The 20,831-nt window shown below is 46.5% G+C and overlaps 1 protein-coding gene across 3 annotated transcripts in view; it reads right to left on the bottom strand.

Annotated features, from left to right (window-relative positions):
• Positions 1–1,488: 1,488 nt before the first annotated feature.
• Positions 1,489–20,831, bottom strand: part of LOC138681672 (farnesyl pyrophosphate synthase-like) — a 40,814-nt gene continuing 21,471 nt past the window's right edge. For 2 of the 3 annotated variants that reach the window (XM_069769428.1, XM_069769414.1), the window contains exons 2-11: positions 19,531–20,277; positions 15,860–16,006; positions 15,640–15,780; positions 15,486–15,566; positions 15,290–15,412; positions 14,414–14,502; positions 14,274–14,346; positions 14,125–14,202; positions 13,920–14,054; positions 12,621–13,534 (exon numbers count right to left, since the gene is read on the bottom strand). In XM_069769428.1, the coding sequence (XP_069625529.1) occupies positions 13,334–13,534; positions 13,920–14,054; positions 14,125–14,202; positions 14,274–14,346; positions 14,414–14,502; positions 15,290–15,412; positions 15,486–15,566; positions 15,640–15,780; positions 15,860–16,006; positions 19,531–20,262 (1,800 nt within the window). In that variant the 5' untranslated portion in view covers positions 20,263–20,277 and the 3' untranslated portion in view covers positions 12,621–13,333. Of the gene's footprint in view, positions 1,878–12,620; positions 13,535–13,919; positions 14,055–14,124; positions 14,203–14,273; positions 14,347–14,413; positions 14,503–15,289; positions 15,413–15,485; positions 15,567–15,639; positions 15,781–15,859; positions 16,007–19,530; positions 20,278–20,831 lie in introns of those variants that run through there. The other variant, XR_011321962.1, reaches the window with a different exon arrangement.

Genomic DNA, 20,831 nt, shown 5'->3' with positions numbered 1-20,831 from the left:
TGAATCAGGGAAGAAGATGACATTTTTCATAACTGTAACCCCTGCCTAAGTAGTGGGCAGATAACTGATGACAGCCTTGTCAAGTTTGGTCTCTGGTTAACGGTAAAATCCCAGGAAATATGGCGACGATCTCGAACTTCTGCGATTATGAGGAGTGAAGTTATCTGATAAGTTGGGAATTAAAAAAAATCCTTAAGGGCCGAGTACATCCCAAATCCCAGCCTACATGAGGTCATCAGGAAGAGGGTGTGTGGGTGTAAATTAGGTGCTGATAAAAGATCTAGACAAATTATGATTTGTGTTTATATAGAGAGATACATATCAGTGTATGAATTAATCCCATTCGCTGGACGTTTTTCAATTAATGCACTCTCCTTTGCTAGGCCGAATCAGATCTGTGATCAGCGTTATAAGTTTCTTATGTTTTATCTGTTTTATTCTATCTAATTGTATGTGCTGTATAGTTTTGACCCCTTTGTAAAATCTTTTATATATTTTTATAAACACTGCCTATCTTTTTGGATTAAATATAAAATCTAATAGTTCTGTTCATTTTGTTCTGCAACCCGCACCCCTGAAGCCATACGCTACCAAAACCAAATCGCCTGTATAAAACACGACTGATGGTGGAATCAAGTAGTATGGAGTTATCTTGGAGTTAGCAGTGACTGTATCTGGGGTATATACAGATATTCCATGGGATGGAATCGGAGGCGTACATACCATACTCTCACTGTTCGTTTCCCGACAACCGGCCTATTAGTGGAAACAGCCTGCGGCCTCGTCCGTTGATCGTCGGTCAGTTGCATAATTGCCTGGGCGATAGAGGGCAGCAGAGAGCTGTTTGCTTCAAAGAAAACAGGGAGTGGATCTGCACGATCTCCCAGGCTGCAATCCTTTGAGAATTTGGTGTTAGCAGTGAGATTGTATTATCTCTCCAGTGTCCCCCTCCTTGACAAATTGGTGACAAATTGGTGGCAAGCGGTGGGATCTTACAGAACATCAGTGTTCTGGTTTGAGAAATCATCCTTGTCACGGAAAACCTGTATGGTTCTTGCGAGAGTATTGAGGAATCAGACTCACTGATTATTTTTTTTTTATCAGGGACATTACTGTATGTGTAGCAGTTACACCCCTCCCCTTCTCTTGTTTTTCTCTCCTATCTTTTGTTTGGCAATGATGGGTACGTTTCGAGAGCCCTGGTATAACCAACAGACCAAGGATATTCTTATTGCCCTTTGTATGCCAAGACGGATCGACACCACGGGAACAAACACCAAATGATTGCTGAACTGTTGTAATATGACGTACAGCCAGTCCGTCACCAGGGCCTTGATGAAGGTGAGGCCAGCCAAAACGTAGGTGACGCTGCTGCAAAGGTCACATGTGTGGATGCCAGCCATACCCGCAGCCAGAGGAGTGTGGACTCCCACCTACAGATGGCCTTGGAGCAACTCGACGCAGACGATCATGAGGGACAACTGCAGCTGATTCTGCAATAATAATCTTTATTTTTATATAGCGCTAACATATTCCGCAGCGCTTTACAGTTTGCACACATTATCATCACTGTCCCACGATGAGGCTCACAATCTAAATTCCTTATCAGTATGTCTTTGGAATGTGGGAGGAAACCCACGCAAACACGGGGAGAACTCTTTGCAGATGTTGTCCTTGGTGGGATTTGAACCCAGGACTCCAGCGCTGCAAGGCTGCAGTGCTATCCACTGCACCACCATGCTGCAATTCCAAGAGCGACAGGCCGGGAGACAAGTGAAAGGCCCAGGCCCAGCCTCAGTTCCAGCTGGAGTTAGCCCAAATCCAGAAGGAGATATCCAGCAATGCAAACAGCTTTAAGCCCCATCCTGAGCATTTTTCTGTAATGGAAAAGGATGGGGACATGGACATATTTCAGCGTGAGTTTGTAAAAGTCTGTAGTCAGTATTAGCTGCCTGATGACCAGTGGGGCCGATATTTAACTCCAGGGCTCCGAGGCAAAGCCCTGGAGGTGTTTGCTTCTCTCCCTTGAAACCAAGATGAAGACTATGAGGCCATCAAACAGGATTATAAAACACAAAGTCTGATCCTTGAAACTCTGCATAGAATCCTCGCAAGGACAAGTTTTTAGTGACAGAAAGGATTTTTCAAACAAGATCACTAATGCTCTATATATTAGTGTGAAGTCATTAGTAATACAGTATATACAGAGGGTGAAAAAAGGCGGCATGAGTGCTCATTTGTGGAGTACGATGGCACTACAGGTGACTCTTAGGCCAGGGTCACACTAGAGAGGAATACGGACATATGAAAGGCGCAAAAAAAACGCATTGTACACAGACCAAGGTTTCTCTATGGGGCAGCTCCTATCCGCCGTATATTTCTCGGCTGTATTTTATGGGCTGAGAAAATCGCAGCATGCTGTGTTTGTCAGTGTATTGTGCAAAAAATCCACCAATGAAAGACTATGGGCTGACAAAAATATGGATTACACACGGACCATGCGTGTGACTTGCAAAAAATACGCACCGGTGTTCTATAGAAAAGCCGGCAATTCAGTGCGGTGTACAGTAAAAACACACTGACAGGTTAGAATAAAATACCGTATATACTCAAGTATAAGCCGAGATTTTCAGCCCATTTTTGGGGGCTGAAAGTCCCCCTCTCGGCTTATACTCGAGTCATACCCAGGGGTCGGCAGGGGAGGGGGAGCGGGGGCTGTCTAATTATACTCACCTGCTCCTGGCGCGGTCCCTGCATGTCCCTGCTTCCCGGCGCCCCATCTTCTTCCTTTAGTGAGTGGTCACATGGTACAGCTCATTACAGTAATGAATATACGGCTCCACCTCCCATAGGGGTGGAGCCGCATATTCATTACGGTAATGAGCTGTAACGGTGACCGCTCAGCACAGTAAGAAGCTGCGGCGCCGGGAAGCCAGGGACCGCGCCAGGAGCAGGTGAGTATAACGGGGAGGGGAGCGCTGCGCGATATTCACCTGCTCCCCGTTCCGGCGCCGCTCCGTCTTCAGCGTCTTCTGCAGTGATGCTCAGATCAGAAGGCGCGGTGACGTGGATAGTGCACGCCCTCTGCCTGAAGACAGTGCAGAAGATGCTGAAGATGGAGCGGCGCCGGAGCGAAGTCAGGTGAATATTGAAAGTGCCGGGGGGTCTGAGCGACGGAGAGGTGAGTATGTGATTTTTTTTTTTATCGCAGCAACAGCAAATGGGGCAAGTGTCTGTATGGAGCATCTTATGGGGCCATAACGTTTGTGCAGCATTATATGGGGCAAATGTCTGTATGGAGCATCTATGGGACCATAACGTTGTGCAGCACTATATGGGGCAAATATCTTTATGGAGCACCTTATGGGGCCATAATTAACGTTTGTGGAGCATTATATGGGGCAAATGTCTGTATGAAGCATCTTATGAGGCCATAATCAAGGTTTATGCAGCATTATATTGGGCAAATGTGTCTATGGAGCATCTTATGGGGCCATTATTAACCTTTATGCAGGATTATATGGGGCATATTTTAATATGGAGCATCTTATGGGGCCATCATAAACTATATGGAGCATTATATGGGGCTCCTGATTCAATGGATATTCAAAAACACTTAACCTACTGATGTCTCAATTAATTTTACTTTTATTGGTATCTATTTTTACTTTTGACATTTACCGGTGGCTGCTGCATTTCCCACCCTAGGCTTATACTCGAGTCATTAAGTTTTCCCAGTTTTTTGTGGCAAAATTAGGGGGTCCATCAACCATAATGGAGCAGTGTACGGGGGCATATATTATGGAGCATCTTATGGGGGCCATAAACCTTTATGGAGTAGTGTACGGGGGCATACACACTGGAGCGTCTTATGGGGGCCATAAACCTTTATGGAGCAGTGTACGGGGGCATACACTATGGAGCATCTTATGGGGGCCATCAACCTTTATGGAGCAGTGTACGAGGGGCATACACTATGGAGCATCTTATGGGGGCCATAAACCTTTATGGAGCAGTGTACGGGGGGCATACACTATGGAGCATCTTATGGGGGCCATAAACCATAATGGAGCAGTGTACGGGGCATATACTATTGAGCATCTTATGGGGGCCATCAACCATAATGGAGCAGCTTATGGGGCATATGGATGGGAGAAGCAAATTAATGAATGGTGGCGCAGGATGGGAGCAGCACATGACAGAACGGGGGCGCAGGATGGGAGCAGCACATGACAGAATAGGGCAGCACATGACAGAACAGGGGTGCAGGATCGAAGCAGCACATGACAGAATGGGCGCAGGATGGGAGCAGCACATGACAGAACAGGGGCACAGGATGGGAGCAGCACATGACAGAATGGGGGCACAGGATGGGAGCAGCACAAGACAGGACGGGGGCGCTGGATGGGAGCAGCAAATGACAGAATGGAGGCGCAGGATAGGTGCAGAACATGTCAGAATGGAGGTGCAGGATGGGTGCAGCACATGTCAGAATGGGGGTGCAGGATGGGAGCAGCACATGTCACAATGGGGGTGCAGGATGGGAGCAGCACATGACAGAATGGGGGCGCAGGATGGGTGCAACACATGACAGAATAAGGGCGCAAGATGGGTGCAACACATGGCAGGATGGGGGCGCAGGATGGGTGCAGCACATGACAGGATGGGGACGCAGGATGGAGCAGCACATGTCAGAATGGGGGTGCAGGATTGGAGCAGCACATGTCAGAATGGGGGTGCAGGATGGGTGCAGCACATGACAGGATGGGGGGGCGCAGGATGGAGCAGCTCATGACAGGATGGGGACGCAGGATGGAGCAGCTCATGACAGGATGGGGATGCAGGATGGAGGAGCACAAACCAGGATGGAGACCATATACCAATATAGATGCTCGCCACCCGGGCGTAGAACGGGTTCAATAGCTAGTATATATATACAGTATACATATATCTGCTATATAATTGTCTAAGGGTCACTTCCGTCTGTCACGGATATTCATTGGTCACGGCCTCTGTCTGTCTTGGAAATCCAGTCGCTGATTGGTCTCGCCAGCTACCTGTCATGGCTGCCGCAACCCATCAGCGACGGCCACAGTCCGATTATTCCCTCCCTACTCCCCGCAGTCAGTGCCCACTCCATACTCCCCTCACACAGGGTTAATGTGAGCGGTAACGGACCGCGAATATACTACGTGGCTGGGCAATATACTACGTGGCTGGGCAATATACTACGTGGGCTGGGCAATATACTACGTGATTGGGCAACATACTACGTGACTGGGCAATATACTACGTAGCTGGGCAATATACTACGTGGCTGGGCAATATACTATGTGGCTGGGCAATATACTACGTGGTTGGGCAATATACTATGTGACTGGGCAATACACTACGTGGCTGGGCAATATACTACATGGGCTGTGCAATATACTACGTGGCTGGGCAATATACTACGTGGCTGGGCAATATACTACGTGGTTGGGCAACATACTACGTGACTGGGCAATATACTACGTAGCTGGGCAATATACTACGTGGCTGGGCAATATACTACGTGGTTGGGCAATATGCTACATGAGCTGTGCAATATACTACGTGGCTGGGCAATATACTATGTGGCTGGGCAATATACTACGTGGCTGGGCAATATACTACGTGGCTGGGCAATATGCTACATGAGCTGTGCAATATACTACGTGGCTGTGCAATATACGTGACTGGGCAATATACTACGTGGCTGGGCAATATACTACGTGGCTGGGCAATATGCTACATGAGCTGTGCAATACACTACATGGCTGTGCAATATACTACGTGACTGGGCAATATACTACGTGACTGTGCAATATACTACGTGACTGGGCAATATACTATGTGGCTGGGCAATATACTACGTGGCTGGGCAATATACTACGTGGCTGGGCAATATACTACGTGGCTGGGCAATATGCTACATGAGCTGTGCAATATACTACGTGGCTGTGCAATATACGTGACTGGGCAATATACTACGTGACTGGATAATATACTAAGTGGGCTGTGCAATATACTATGTGGCTGGGCAATATACTACGTGGGCTGTGCAATATACTACGTGGCTGGGCAATATACTACGTGGGCTGTGCAATATACTACGTGGACATGCATATTCTAGAATACCCGATGCGTTAGAATCGGGCCACCATCTAGTATATATATATCTATATATATAATTGCCTAAGGGTTTTTCCGTCTGTCTGTCTGTCTGTCTTTCTGTCTGTCTGTCCTGGAAATCCCACGCCTCTGATTGGTCGAGGCCGCCAGGCCTCGACCAATCAGCAACGGGCACAGCGACGATGATTGTTATGAACAGGTAATTCAGAACCACAATGGACCTTGAAGTTCAGAGCACACAAAGTGACCTGACATTTACCAAAAACATATGACGAGCTCTGAGACGTGGAAACTCTGCTGACCGCAATCCCTAATCCTATCACACCAAACTAGAGGTAGCCGTGGATTGCGCCTAATGCTCCCTATGCAACTCGGCACAGCCTGACAAACTAACTAGCCCTGAAGATAGAAAAATAAGCCTACCTTGCCTCAGAGAAATTCCCCAAAGGAAAAGGCAGCCCCCCACATATAATGACTGTGAGTAAAGATGAAATACAAACACAGAGATGAAATAGATTTAGCAAAGTGAGGCCCGACTTACTGAATAGACCGAGGATAGGAAAGATAGCTTTGCGGTCAACACAAAAACCTACAAACAACCACGCAGAGGGGCAAAAAGACCCTCCACACCGACTAACGGTACGGAGGTGCACCCTCTGCGTCTCAGAGCTTCCAGCAAGCAAGAAAAACCAATATAGCAAGCTGGACAGAAAATATAGCAAACAAAAATAACATAAGCAGAACTTAGCTTATGCAGGATAGACAGGCCACAGGAACGATCCAGGAGGAAGCAAGACCAATACTAGAACATTGACTGGAGGCCAGGATCAAAGCACCAGGTGGAGTTAAATAGAGCAGCACCTAACGACTTAATCTCATCACCTGAGGAAGGAAACTCAGAAGCCGCAGTACCACTCTCATCCACCAAAGGAAGCTTATAGACAGAACCAGCCGCAGTACCACTCACGACCACAGGAGGGAGCTTGGCCACAGAATTCACAACAGATGATGTCATAAAGGACGCAGAAATCCCACGTTTCTGATTCAGCGAAGGGCACAGTATCGACGTAGATGTCATAATGGTTGCCATGGCGACGATGATGTCATAAAGGTTGCCTCGACCAATCAGCGACGGGCACAGTCTGCCGCGAATTCTGGAATCATCATTGTCCATATACTACGGGGACATGCATATTCTAGAATACCCGATGCGTTAGAATCGGGCCACAATCTAGTATATATATATATATTATATATATAATATATATATATAATATATATATATATAGACTGTATATATGTTTTCACGAATATTTGAGCCCATGAATCCATTCTATGTCTATTTTGCAAGCCTGCGAGAAAATCTCGCAGTACGGATGCCATACGGAGGTTTACATGCGCAAAATACGCAGCCACACCTTGCCAACAGATGACATACGTATCACTGTTCAGGGAACATTTCTGCGTATTTGGTCTGTAAAAAAGGGACCGTATTTTTATACGTTGTGTGTGACTCCAGCCTTAGACTCTGTACGGGTGATTGGTGGCACCATAGCTGACTCACAGGCTCAGTAAAAGGGATAGGTTGCATTAGATCGGCAGCACTAGTGACGACTTCTGGGCTCAGTTCATGTGATCGGAGGCACTAGTGACGACTCATGGCCTCAGTATATGTGAACGGTGGCACTAGTGACGACTTCTGGGCTCAGTATATGTGAACGGTGGCACTAGTGACGACTTCTGGGCTCAGTATATGTGAACAGTGGCACTAGTGACGACTTCTGGGCTCAGTATATGTGATCGGTGGCACTAGTGATGACTTCTGTGCTCAGTATATATGATCGGTGGCACTAGTAACGATTTCTGGGCTCAGTATATGTGAACGGTGGCACTAGTGACGACTTCTGGGCTCAGTATATGTGAACGGTGGCACTAGTGACAACTTCTGGGCTCAGTATATGTGAACGGTGGCACTAGTGACGACTTCAGGGCTCAGTATATGTGAACGGTGGCACTAGTGACGACGTCTGGGCTCAGTATATGTGATCAGTGGCACTAGTGACGACTTCTACGGTCAGTATATGTGATTGGTGGCACTAGTGACTTCTACGCTCTGTATATGTGATTAGTGAGGACTTCTGGGATCAGTATATGTGATCGGTTGCACTAGTGATTACTTCTGGACTCAGTATATGTTATTGGTGGCACTAGTGACGACTCCTGGGCTCAGTATATGTGATCGGCGGCACTAGTGACGACTTCTACGCTCAGTATATGTGATTAATGAGGAATTCTGTGCTCAGTATACGTGATCGGTGGCACTAGTGATGACGTCTGGGCTCAGTATATGTGATCGGTGGCACTAGTGACGACTTCTGGGCTCAGTATATGTGATCGGTGGCACTAGTGATGAAGTCTGGGCTCAGTATATGTGAACTGTGGCACTAGTGACGACTTCTGAGCTCAGTATATGTGAACAGTGGCACTAGTGACGACTTCTGGGCTCAGTATATGTGATTGGTGGCACTAGTGACGACTTTCGGGCTCAATATATGTGATCGGTGGCACTAGTGATGATTTCTGGGCTCACTATATGTGATTGGTGGCACTAGTGATGACTTCTGGGCTCAGTATTATATGTGAACGGTGGGACTAGTGATGACTTCTGGGCTCAGTATATGTGATCGGTGGCACTAGTGATGACTTCTGGGCTCAGTATATGTGATTGGTGGCACTAGTGACGACTTCTACGCTCAGTATATGTGACTGGTGGCACTAGTGACTTCTACGCTCTGTATATGTGATTAGTGAGGACTTCTGGGATCAGTATATGTGATTGGTGGCACTAGTGATGTCTTCTGGGCTCAGTATATGTGAACGGTGGCACTAGTGATGACTTCTGGGCTCAGTATGTGATCCGTGGCACTAGTGATGACTTCTCGGCTTAGTATATGTGATCGGTGGCACTAGTGATGACTTTAGGGCTCAGTATATGTGATTGGTGGCACTAGTGACTTGTACGCTCTGTATATGTGATTAGTGACTGTCTTCAGCCAGTGTCACTTGTAAATGGTTTCTGGTTGGATTCACATCTCTTTGGAGTTCCCTGTTATCCTGACCAGTTCAGCTAAGCTAAGTTTTTGCTTGCTCTTTTCTGTCCATAGATTGTGGATTTATCCATTCTGTGCTTTCTATGTTCGTACAGCTTATCAGTGTGAATTATTCTGTCTTGCTGGAAGCTCTGGGAGGCAGATTTGCCCTCCACACCTTTAGGGTATGTGCACACGTCAGGATTTTTTCCTGACAAAATCCTGAGAATTCTGCCAGAAATCCGCGTGCTTTTTTCGCGCGGATTTCTCGCGGAATTTGCACGGATTTTTTGCAGATTTTTTTTTTTCTGGAATGTCCTTTTTGATAGGAAATCCGCAAGAAATCCGCAAAAAATCCGGAAAAAGATAGAGCATGTCCGGATTTTTAGCGGTATGCGTTTTTTGTGTGGAAAAAAACGCTAACATATGCACAAAAAATGCGGAATGCATTCTAAAAGATAGGATGCATAATGTTAGCGTTTTTTGACCGGATTTATAGCGTTTTTATAGCGAAATTCCGCAAAAAAAAACCGCTAAAAATCCTGACGTGTGCACATACCCTTAGTCAGGTGTGGAGTTTTTTTTTGTGAACTCTGCGTGAATTTTTGTAGTGTTTTATACGGACCGCACAGTATTCCATCCTGTCCTATCTATTTAGCTAGACTGGCCTCCTGTGCTCATCCTGGTTTCATTCTGTGTATGTCTTTTCCCTCTCCACTCACAGTCATTATTTGTGGGGGGCTAATCTATCCTTTGGGGATTTTCTATGAGGCAAGATAGTTTTCCTGCTTCTTTCTTTAGGGGTAGTTAGCTCTTAGGCTGTGACGAGATGCCTAGGGAGAGTTAGGAGCATTCCACGGCTGCTTTTAGTGTTGTGTTGAGCTTAGGGACTGCGGTCAGTACAGTTACCACGTCCTTCAGAGCTCGTTCCATGTTGCTTCTAGACCACCGTATCATAACAGGGCTCAGTATATGTTATTGGTGGCACTAGTGATGACTTCTGGGCTCAGTATATGTGATCGGTGGCACTAGTGACGACTTCTGGGCTCAGTATATGTGATCGGTGGCACTAGTGACGACTTCTGGGCTCAGTATATGTGACTGGTGGCACTAGTAACAATTTCTGGGCTCAGTATATGTGATCGGTGGCACTAGTGACGACGTCTGGGCTCAGTATATGTGAACGGTGGCACTAGTGATGACTTCTGGGCCCAGTATATGTGAACGGTGGCACTAGTGATGACTTCTGGGTTCAGTATATGTGATCGGTGGCATTAGTGTCGACTTCTGGGCTCAGTATATGTGATCGGTGGCACTAGTGACGACTTCTGGGCTCAGTATATGTGATCGGTGGCACTAGTGACGACTTCTGGGCTCAGTATATGTGAACGGTGGCACTAGTGACGACTTCTGGGTCCAGTATATGTGAACGGTGGCACTAGTGACGACTTCTGGGCTCAGTATATGTGATCGGTGGCACTAGTGACGACTTCTGGGCTCAGTATATGTGATCGGTGGCACTAGTGATGACTTCTGGGCTCAGTATTTGTGATTGGTGGCACTAGTGACGATTTCTGGGCTCAGTACATGTGATCGATGGCATTAGTGACGACTTCTACGCTCAGTATATGTGATTAGTGAGGAATTCTGGGCTCAGTATATGTGATAGGGGCACTAGTGACGACTTCTGGGCTCAGTATATGTGATCGGTGGCACTAGTGACGATTTCTGGGCTCAGTACATGTGAACGGTGGCACTACTAATGACTTCTGGGCTCAGTATATGTGATTGGTGGCACTATTGACGACTTCTATGCTCAGTATATGTGATTCGTGGCACTAGTGACTTCTACGCTCTGTATATGTGATTAGTGATGACTTCTGGGCTCAGTATATGTGATCGGTGGCACTACTAATGACTTCTGGGCTCAGTATATGTGATTGGTGGCACTAGTGACGACTTCTATGCTCAGTATATGTGATTCGTGGCACTAGTGACTTCTACGCTCTGTATATGTGATTAATGAGGAATTCTGGGCTCAGTATATGTGATAGGGGGCACTACTGACGACTTCTGGGCTGAGTATATGTGATCGGTGACACTAGTGATGACTTCTGGGCTCAGTATATATGATTGATGGCATTGGCTCTTAGCCGCAGTGTGGACTGATGAACGTTGCAGAAGACGTGGCCTCATACTTCTTGTAGACAACCTCTGTCCTTTATTTCCTCATTCACATGCAACCCAGGAGTCGCAGCTCCAACCATTTACACTTGTCTTCAGTGTTGTGGGTGTAACAGCGTGTCCCTTCCCCAGCCTGTGTCCCTGGACTGCAATGTAATCAGGCTTGATTCAACATCCAGTAAGGGGGAGTCTGTCTTTGTTCTCCTCAGCATAGGTCTTATCCAACACAAAACTTGTAGCTTCTGAAAACTTCTTAAGTTAGCCACATGGAGGGGTTGATCACAAGACAGAACAATAGACACATGGTTTGGCCCAGGGACTTAAGGTACCTTCACACTCAGCGACGCTGCAGCTATACCGACAACGATGTCGATCGCTGCAGCGTCGCCGTTTGGTCGCTGGAGAGCTGTCACACAGACAGCTCTCCAGCGACCAACGATGCCGGTAACCAGGGTAAACATCGGGTTACTAAGCGCAGGGCCGCGCTTAGTAACCCGATGTTTACCCTGGTTACCAGCGTAAAAGTAAAAAAATCCAAACACTACATACTTACCTTCAGTGTCTGTCCTCCGGCGCTGTGCTTTCCTGCACTGACTGTGAGCACAGCGGCCGGAAAGCAGAGCAGTGATGTCACCGCTCTGCTTTCCGGCTGGCTGGCGCTCACAGCCAGTGCAGAGAAGCACAGCGCCGGAGGACAGACACGGAAGGTAAGTATGTAGTGTTTTTTTTTTTTACTTTTACGCTGGTAACCAGGGTAAACATCGGGTTACTAAGCGCGGCCTTGTGCTTAGTAACCCGATGTTTACCCTGGTTACCAGTGAAGACATCGCTGAATCGGCGTCACACACGCCGATTCAGAGATGTCTGCAGGGAGTCCAGCGACAAAATAAAGTGCTGGACTTTCCCTAGCGACCAAAGACATCACAGCAGGATCCTGATCGCTGCTGCGTATCAAACTGAACGATATCGCTAGCCAGGACGCTGCAACGTCACGGATCGCTAGCGATATCGTTCAGTGTGACGGTACCTTAAGGTGTTTATGGGCCAGGGACTAGGATCTATTGCTGAGGCAAGATCCTGGTTCCCGTGTGTGGAGGATTCAGGCTATGTGCACATGTTCAGGATTTCTAGTAGAAAATTCCTGAGAAAAACCTGACATTTTCTGCAAGAAATCTGCATGCGTTTTTTTGCGCGTTTTTGGTGCGGGTTTTTTTGCGGATTTTTCCGGACATTTCCCAATGCATTATATAGTGGGAAATCCGCAAAATTAATGAACATGTGCGTTTTTTACCGCGATGCATTTTTTTCACGGAAAAAAATGCATCATGTGCACAAAAATTGCGGAATTCATTCTAAATAATAGGATGCATAATGTATGCTGTTTTTTTCTGGTTTTATAGCGTTTTTATAGCGAAAAAAACGCAAAAAATCATCAACGTGTGCACACAGCCTAAAAGCTGCCACGTGGAATGGTGTTATGTCCCTCATTGGTTGGGTCCATTGAACTTATCCCAGGATTATTTGTCTTTTCTCTGGGGTCGGATTACCGGTTGGCGCCCCTGGAACTGTTCCCCTCTTTGTGTGGACTCATTGTGGGAACTCTTACATTGTGGACTACTTACTTACTTTCATTTGAGTTGGCTCAGTTCCCTGTTCCAATAAATCTTGTTGGATTGTTTATCGGCCTGGTGTCTCTTCCTGCTGTCGCATACCCCGTCACAGTGGGTCCTCAGAACAGAGAGCCGTTCCGAATCTCTCAGAATATCAAAGTGTAACACTGATACAGAGACATGCCGCGGGCACAGTCCCCCTCCCCCGATGACACCCATCAGCCATGTCAGAGGGCATCATACAGGACCTGCCGGAGAAGCCCCTCTGGGTGGGGGGGTTATATACAGTTTATGGCTTCACTTCTGCCTTTTGTAGATTTTGTGTGCCAGCCCCAGGAAAATCTCTTTGGACAGACCATTGGCATGCTGAGAGATAAGGGTCTGCAGTCTCTGGTAACTGTCCTCCTCGTACTGCGTATAGACCTCCGAGAGGTCCAGGTCCTCATACAACTGCTTCACAAGCTGCACCTTCTCTGTGTCATCCTGCCCATAGTTCTCCTAGTAACAAAAGCAAACGTCAATGCATGGGACGGGAAATGGCGTAAAGCTCACCAGGCCTGATAATTGGTGGAGTGTGATGTAGTGTACAGCGGAGGTGACAGCTGCTTTCTGGTGGGGTGTGATGTAGTGTACGGTGGAGGTGACGGCTGCTCTCTGGTGGGGTGTGATGTAGTGTAGGGTGGAGATGACGGCCGCTCTCTGGTGGGGTATGATGTAGTGTACGGCGGAGGAGACGGCTGTTTTTTGGTGGGGTGCGATGTAGTGTAGGGTGGAGGTGACGGCAGCTCACTGGTGGGGTGTGATGTAGTGTACGGCGGAGGTGAAGGCTGCTCTCTGGTGGGGTGTAATATAGTGAATGACTAGGTTGACTGCGCCCCTCTACCTGGAGAATGTCCCGCTGTTCGGGGGTCACTCTCTTCAGGGCCTCCATCACCAGCCAGCTGCACTTGTTGTCCTGGATGTCGGTCCCGATCTTCCCCATGATGCTGGGGTCCCCGTAACAGTCCAGATAATCGTCCTGGCCACACACAAGGACATTAATAGCTGTAGTTATTGGGGTCACCGCACCCCACCATCACCCACCTCACCTGGATCTGAGAGAACTCGCCCATTTCCAGCAGGATAGTTTTGGCATTATGGTGATCGTCCTCGCTGTCTCTCCCGGCCTGCGAGGAGAGAAGACGGATAACATCTAACTGCCCAATCCTCCACCGAAGCCACAGCCCCATATACTCACCATATACATGGCGGCAGCCACAGGCAGGTAGAAGGAGTAGAAGGCTGTCTTGTACTTCACAATGGACTTATACCTAAAAGGCAGACGTGTGTGAGACGCTGAAAGGCAAAATCAGGGCTAGAAAATGGGGAATCACTCACCTACTCTCTGTGTACCGATCCAAATCAACTTTCCCCGGATGAGCCGTGATCAGGTCCAGCGTCTGCCCCAGCTCTGTCTGATAGGAGGTCTGCGAGCAGAAGAGCAAGCGTAACTACCAGGCACAGCACCCCTTCCCCGCACAGTGATATGTACTGCCTGTCCCAGCTCTGTCTGATAGAAGGTCTGCGAGCAGAAGAGAAGTTGTACATTCCACCAGGCATAACACCCCCTACCCGCCCAGTGGTACGTGACGCCTCCCAAGATCTGGGGATGACGAGTGGAGGTCTCTTATCACCTCCAGAAAAAGCTCCAGCAGGCTGAGGTAATATGGCTGCCGTCGGCAGTACTTCTTCAGGACACGGTATATGGAGGTCTCCAGTAGGAAAGAATCACTTATTGCGTCCACTTCCCCGCACAGCTGTACGTACACCCAGATACATTGTCTCCTCACAGTGGTATGTACACCCAGGCACAACACACCTCCCACCACCGCCCCCCATTGGAACATGCCAATAGGTACATCGCCCCCTTCACAGTGTTATGTACACCCAGGCACATCACCCCTCCCACCACCCCGAACAGTGCAATGTGCCGCAAGGTACATCACCCCCCCTCCCTCACAGTGGTTTGTACACTCAGGCACAGCACCCCTCCCGTACAGTGGAACGTGCCACCAGGTACATCGCCCCCTCACAGTGGTAAGTACACCCAGGCACAACACCCCCTCCCACACAGTGGAACGTGCCGCCAGGTACATCGCCCCCTCACAGTAGTATGTACACCCAGGCACAACACCCCCTCCCACACAGGGGAACGTGCCGCCAGGTACAGCGCCTCCCAAGATCTGGGGGTGATGAGTTGAGGTCCCTTATCACCTCCAGAAAAAGCTCCAGCAGACTGAGGTAATATGGCTGCCGTTGGCAGTACTTCTTCAGGACACGGTATATGGAGGCCTCCAGTAGGAAGGAATCATTGATGGCGTCCAGTCCGATGCCGGCCTACAGGAGAAGTAAGATCAGGATATCGATCGTGTAACAGCATATCCCCCTCCTCCTCTCTATAACCACCTACCCTCCTGTACCAGCATGGCTGCCCACGACGGGTCACAGAGTTATCCATAATGTCATCAGCAACCAGGAAGAAAGCCTGGAGCTAAAATAAGAGACAATGAGGATGTAGTGGTCTGCGAATAGCGGGGCAGGAGCCACAGGGCAGGCACACCTACCAGCTCTACACACCAGCCCACCGCCAGTGCCCTCTGGATATTCTCGTCCTTCTGCAGCTCAGGACCCACCAACTCCAGATACGAGGCCAGAACGGTCATCCCACGATTACACTTACCCCCAGCAGCGTTATACTCCAGTACCTGCACAATAAACCGCCATGTAAGACACAGAAGGACCGTGGAAAACAATCTCCAAGCAACAACCAATCATGAATCTTACCTGCTGCAAACGCAGCACCGCATCGCCAATCTCAGGGTGACCCCAATCCTCCGTAGTCAGATCCTGCACAATCTGATCAAAGAAACCACTGAACTCCTGGCGCTCATCAGATGCGAAAGTCCCAGCCATTGAGCTCAAAGTCCAGTCCTGCGTGGAAAGAGAAAGCTAGAGCAGGAGAGGACCACCCGAGGCCAGATCATCTATTCAACCAGAAGACACCACCCTCCTAATACCTCTACATCTACATCTAAAATTTCTTCATCTATATTCTAGACATCTAATACTTCTATACACCTCCTACATGCCTCTATACACCCACATGTAATACCGCTATATCTACACCCCCAAGAGATAATGCCCCTATACACCTACATGTAATACCGCTATATCTTCACCTCCAATATATAATGCCTTTATACATCTGTCACAAATCCTGGGGACGATATTTTTATCATCCCACCCACTCCCACCAATATGTCCTGAACCGGGGTTGTTTGGTTGCCCCTATTCTTTTCTGAAGGGGATTTATCTATATCCCACTTCCCAGTTCAGATTTGAACTCTCAGCTCTCTGGCGCCCCCCTTACCCTCAGGTCAGTCAGGGTACGGCACCTAGGATAATTAGTCGCCAGAAAGGCTGCCTTACTATGTACTGGCTAATGGGCACACTGCAGGGAGGGCAATATAACTACTCCCACTCAGGCGGGAACAATAATTATCAACACAGTCTGTCGTTGCCAGTTTCCCCAAAAGCGCAGGACAAATTTCGCTGCCACCAGCTCCTATCTTTGAATTAAGGGGTCAGGAGCCAACCCAATTAGTAGTGTAATTACTTCAGAGGACATGACAGTACGTTATAGAGCAAGGAGAAACGAGCTAGTAATTTTATATATTTTACTCCAAAAGGTAGGCAGTGTTTTACACAAGTACAAAAAATATATTATAAAATGAAACAAGTATACATGTACAGAACGATTACAAATAAAAAGGGATTAACGGAAAAACACAGACTAAGTTCTTTCATAACATGGCTGACCATGCGGCCGGAGGGGGAGGGGTGATACATCAAGATGCATTACAGATGTGACTCTCAGAAAGACCCTGGACAAAGACTCCAGCAAAAAGAGGTTTCACTATCTTATACTTGTGCCCAAAACCAAGGCACTCCCCTTGTGGTGACCTCACAAGGAGGCTGAATACTCCCCTTTTCCAGAGTTATGGAAAACCATCTCCAGACATATCTCACCGTATGAACCTCGTAGAAGAACGACACAATTATCATTATGCTCACCATGACATGGGGGTTCATTTAAGTATAAACACGAGGTAGATATATGACCCGCTTAAGCAGCAATCCGTCTCTCTGTCCCTGCTAGGCGCTGCGCTTAGAAAACGCACCGGAGTGTAGCCCTTTTGTCACACATCCCGAATATATAACTTTCATATATCTGTCACCACCTGAGGTCGAATTATTCATCATGAATAACTCTCACACAACTTACAAGAAGCATAGCTGCAAACAAAAACATTCCTGAGGGAGGGGGGGAAAGAGTGGCTTAGAATTTCACCGTTCTGACAGGCAGAGTGAAGAGGGGGGTCAGAGGGCCCACAGCGTGTGTATGCCGTATGCCACAGGGCTTTGTTTTTGTATCAGCGAATGTACTGGGGGAAGAAAGGAAGGGGGGGGGGATCAAATCTGCAGCGTGTGCATGTGCCATAGAACCTTCTAGAACTGAACTCATAATATGGCATATTTATAATATCGCAACAACACCTACATGCAATACTGCTATATCTACACCCCCAAGTGATAATGCCTCTACTCACCTACATGTAATACCTCTATATCTACACCCCCAAGAGATAATGCCTCTACTCACCTACATGTAATACAGCTATATCTACACCCCAAAGATATAATGCCTCTATACACCTACATGTAATACCGCTATATTGACACCTACATAATACTGCTATGTCGACATTCCGACATATAATACTTCTATACACCTCCAAGTAATAGCGTTATATCGACCCCCCAAGATACAATGCCACTATCACCTACGTGTAATACAGCTATATCTACAACCCCAATATATAATGCCACTATACACTTACATGTACTACCACTATATCTACACCCCCAAGATATAATGCCTCTACTCACCTACATGTAATACCACTATATCTACACCCCCAAGATATAATGCCTCTACTCACCTGCATGTAATACCGCCATATCTACACCCCCAAGAGATAATGCCTCTACTCACCTACATGTAATACAGCTATATCTACATCCCCAAGATATAATGCTTCTATACACCTACATGTAATACCGCTATATTGACACCTACATAATAATGTCGACACCCCGACATATAATACTTCTATACACCTCCAAGTAATAGTGCTATATCGACACCCCAAGATATAATGTCTCTATCACCTAAATGTAATACAGCTATATCTACAACCCCAAGATATAATGCCTCTGTACACTTACATGTACTACCACTATATCTACACCCCCAAGATATAATGCCTCTACTCACCTACAGTATATGTAATACCACTATATCTACACCCCCAAGATATAATGCCTCTACTCACCTACATGTAATACCGCTATATCTACACCCCAAGATATAATGCCTCTACTCACCTACATGTAATACCGCTATATCTACACCCCAAGATATAATGCCTCTACTCACCTACATGTAATACCGCTATATCTACACCCCCAGATATAATGTCTCTACTAATCCACATGTAATACCGCTATATCTACACGCCCAATATATAATGCCTCTACTCACCTACATGTAATACCGCTATATCTACACCCCAAGATATAATGCCTCTACTCACCTAAATGTAATACCGCTATATCTACACCCCCAGATATAATGTCTCTACTAATCCACATGTAATACCGCTATATCTACACCCCCAAGATATGACTCTATACACCTACATGTAATACCGCTATATTGACACCTTCATATAATACTGCTATGTCGACACCCCGACATATAATACTTCTCTACACCTCCAATAGCGCTATATCGACACCCCAAGATATAATGCCTCTATCACTTATGTGTAATACAGCTATATCTACAACCCCAAGATATAATGCCTCTACTCACCTACAGTATATGTAATACCACTATATCTACACCCCCAAGATATAATGCCTCTACTCACCTACATGTAATACCGCTATATCTACACCCCAAGATATAATGCCTCTACTCACCTACATGTAATACCGCTATATCTACACCCCCAGATATAATGCCTCTATTAATCTACATGTAATACCGCTATATCTACAACCCTAAGATATATTGCCTCTATACACCTCCATGTGATACCACTATATCTACACCCCAAGATATAATGCCTCTACTCACCTACATGTAATACTGCTATATCTACACCATGACTTATAATGCCTCTATAAACCTCCTACATGTAATACCACTATATCTACACCCCGACATATAATGCCTCTATGCTACTCCTACATGTAATACTGCTATATCTACACCCCGACATATAATGCCTCTATACACCTCCTACATGTAATACCGCTATATCGACACCCCGACATATATTTCTTCTACATCCACAACCCAAAGTCTCTATATCTACAGATTATACCTCTTGGTTTTCTGAATAGTCGACCTGCTTGGACTTGTTCCCATGTTGAATGCTTGGCTTTTTGGGTCCAATTCTTCCTTTTCTGGACAGAATTCTCTGAACAGTACATGGTTGTAGCTGGATCCCACTGGTTGCTGCCAATTCTGAGCTGATGGCACTGCTCGACATCTTCTGATTTAGAAGGGGAGTAAACATGGTATGATATGTAGTGCCTTTTGGCCTCCAAACATGTTGTTTACTACGGCATCCAAAGAGTTCAATTTTGGTCTCATCTGACAAGACCATATTCTCCCAGGATTTCACAGGCTTCTCTAAATGTTGAGAAGCATACTGTAAACGCGCTTGAACATGCATTTTTTTTAGCAATGGAGTCTTGAGTGATGAGTGTGCATACAGACCATGGTGATTGAGTGTATTACTAATCGTTTTCTTTGAAACTATTGTTCCTGCTGATTCCAGGTCTTTCTGTAGCTCTCCACAGGTGGTCCTTGGCTCTTGGACAACTTTTCTGATCATAGTTTTCACTCCTTTGTCTGAAATCTTGCGGGGAGCCCCTGGTCGTGGCCGGTTTATGGTGAAATGATGTTCTTTCCACTTCCGGATTATGGCCCCAACGGTGCTTACTGAAACCTTCAGAAGTTTAGAAATTTTTCTGTAACCAATGCCATCCGTATGTTTTGCAACAATAAGTTTGCGAAGGTCCTGAGACAGTTCACTGGTTTTACCCATCATGAGATGTTTCTTTCCCTGTGTAGATTGGATGTGTTGTTACTGACATCTGGAGAGAATTTAATATCAATAGCATCTTTACCAATATATTTACTTATAAAACTAGTGACGTGTTCATTACTTATTTCCCCTGCTAAATGTAAAGTTATGGATATTTGTATATACACTACATATGTGTGTAATGTAGGGCTGTGTGTAATATATACTTATATGTATAGTGTAGCTCTACACTGTACATGTGTGTAATGTAGGGCTGTGTGTAATATATACTGTATATGTATAGTGTAGCTCTACACCGTACATGTGTGTAATGTAGGGCTGTATGTAATAAATACTTTATATGTATATTGTAGCTCTACACCGTACATGTGTGTAATGTAGGGCTGTGTGTAATATATACTGTATATGCATAGTGTAGCTCTACACCGTACATGTGTGTAATGTAGAGCTGTGTGTAATATATATACTGTATATGTATAGTGTAGCTCTACACCGTACATGTTTGTAATGTAGGGCTGTGTGTAATATATACTTATATGTATAGTGTAGCTCTACACTGTACATGTGTGTAA

This window comes from Ranitomeya imitator, chromosome 1, assembly GCF_032444005.1.
Source record: "Ranitomeya imitator isolate aRanImi1 chromosome 1, aRanImi1.pri, whole genome shotgun sequence".
NCBI classification, from domain to species: Eukaryota; Metazoa; Chordata; class Amphibia; order Anura; family Dendrobatidae; genus Ranitomeya; species Ranitomeya imitator.
This window is presented reverse-complemented; position numbering and strand designations above follow the sequence as displayed.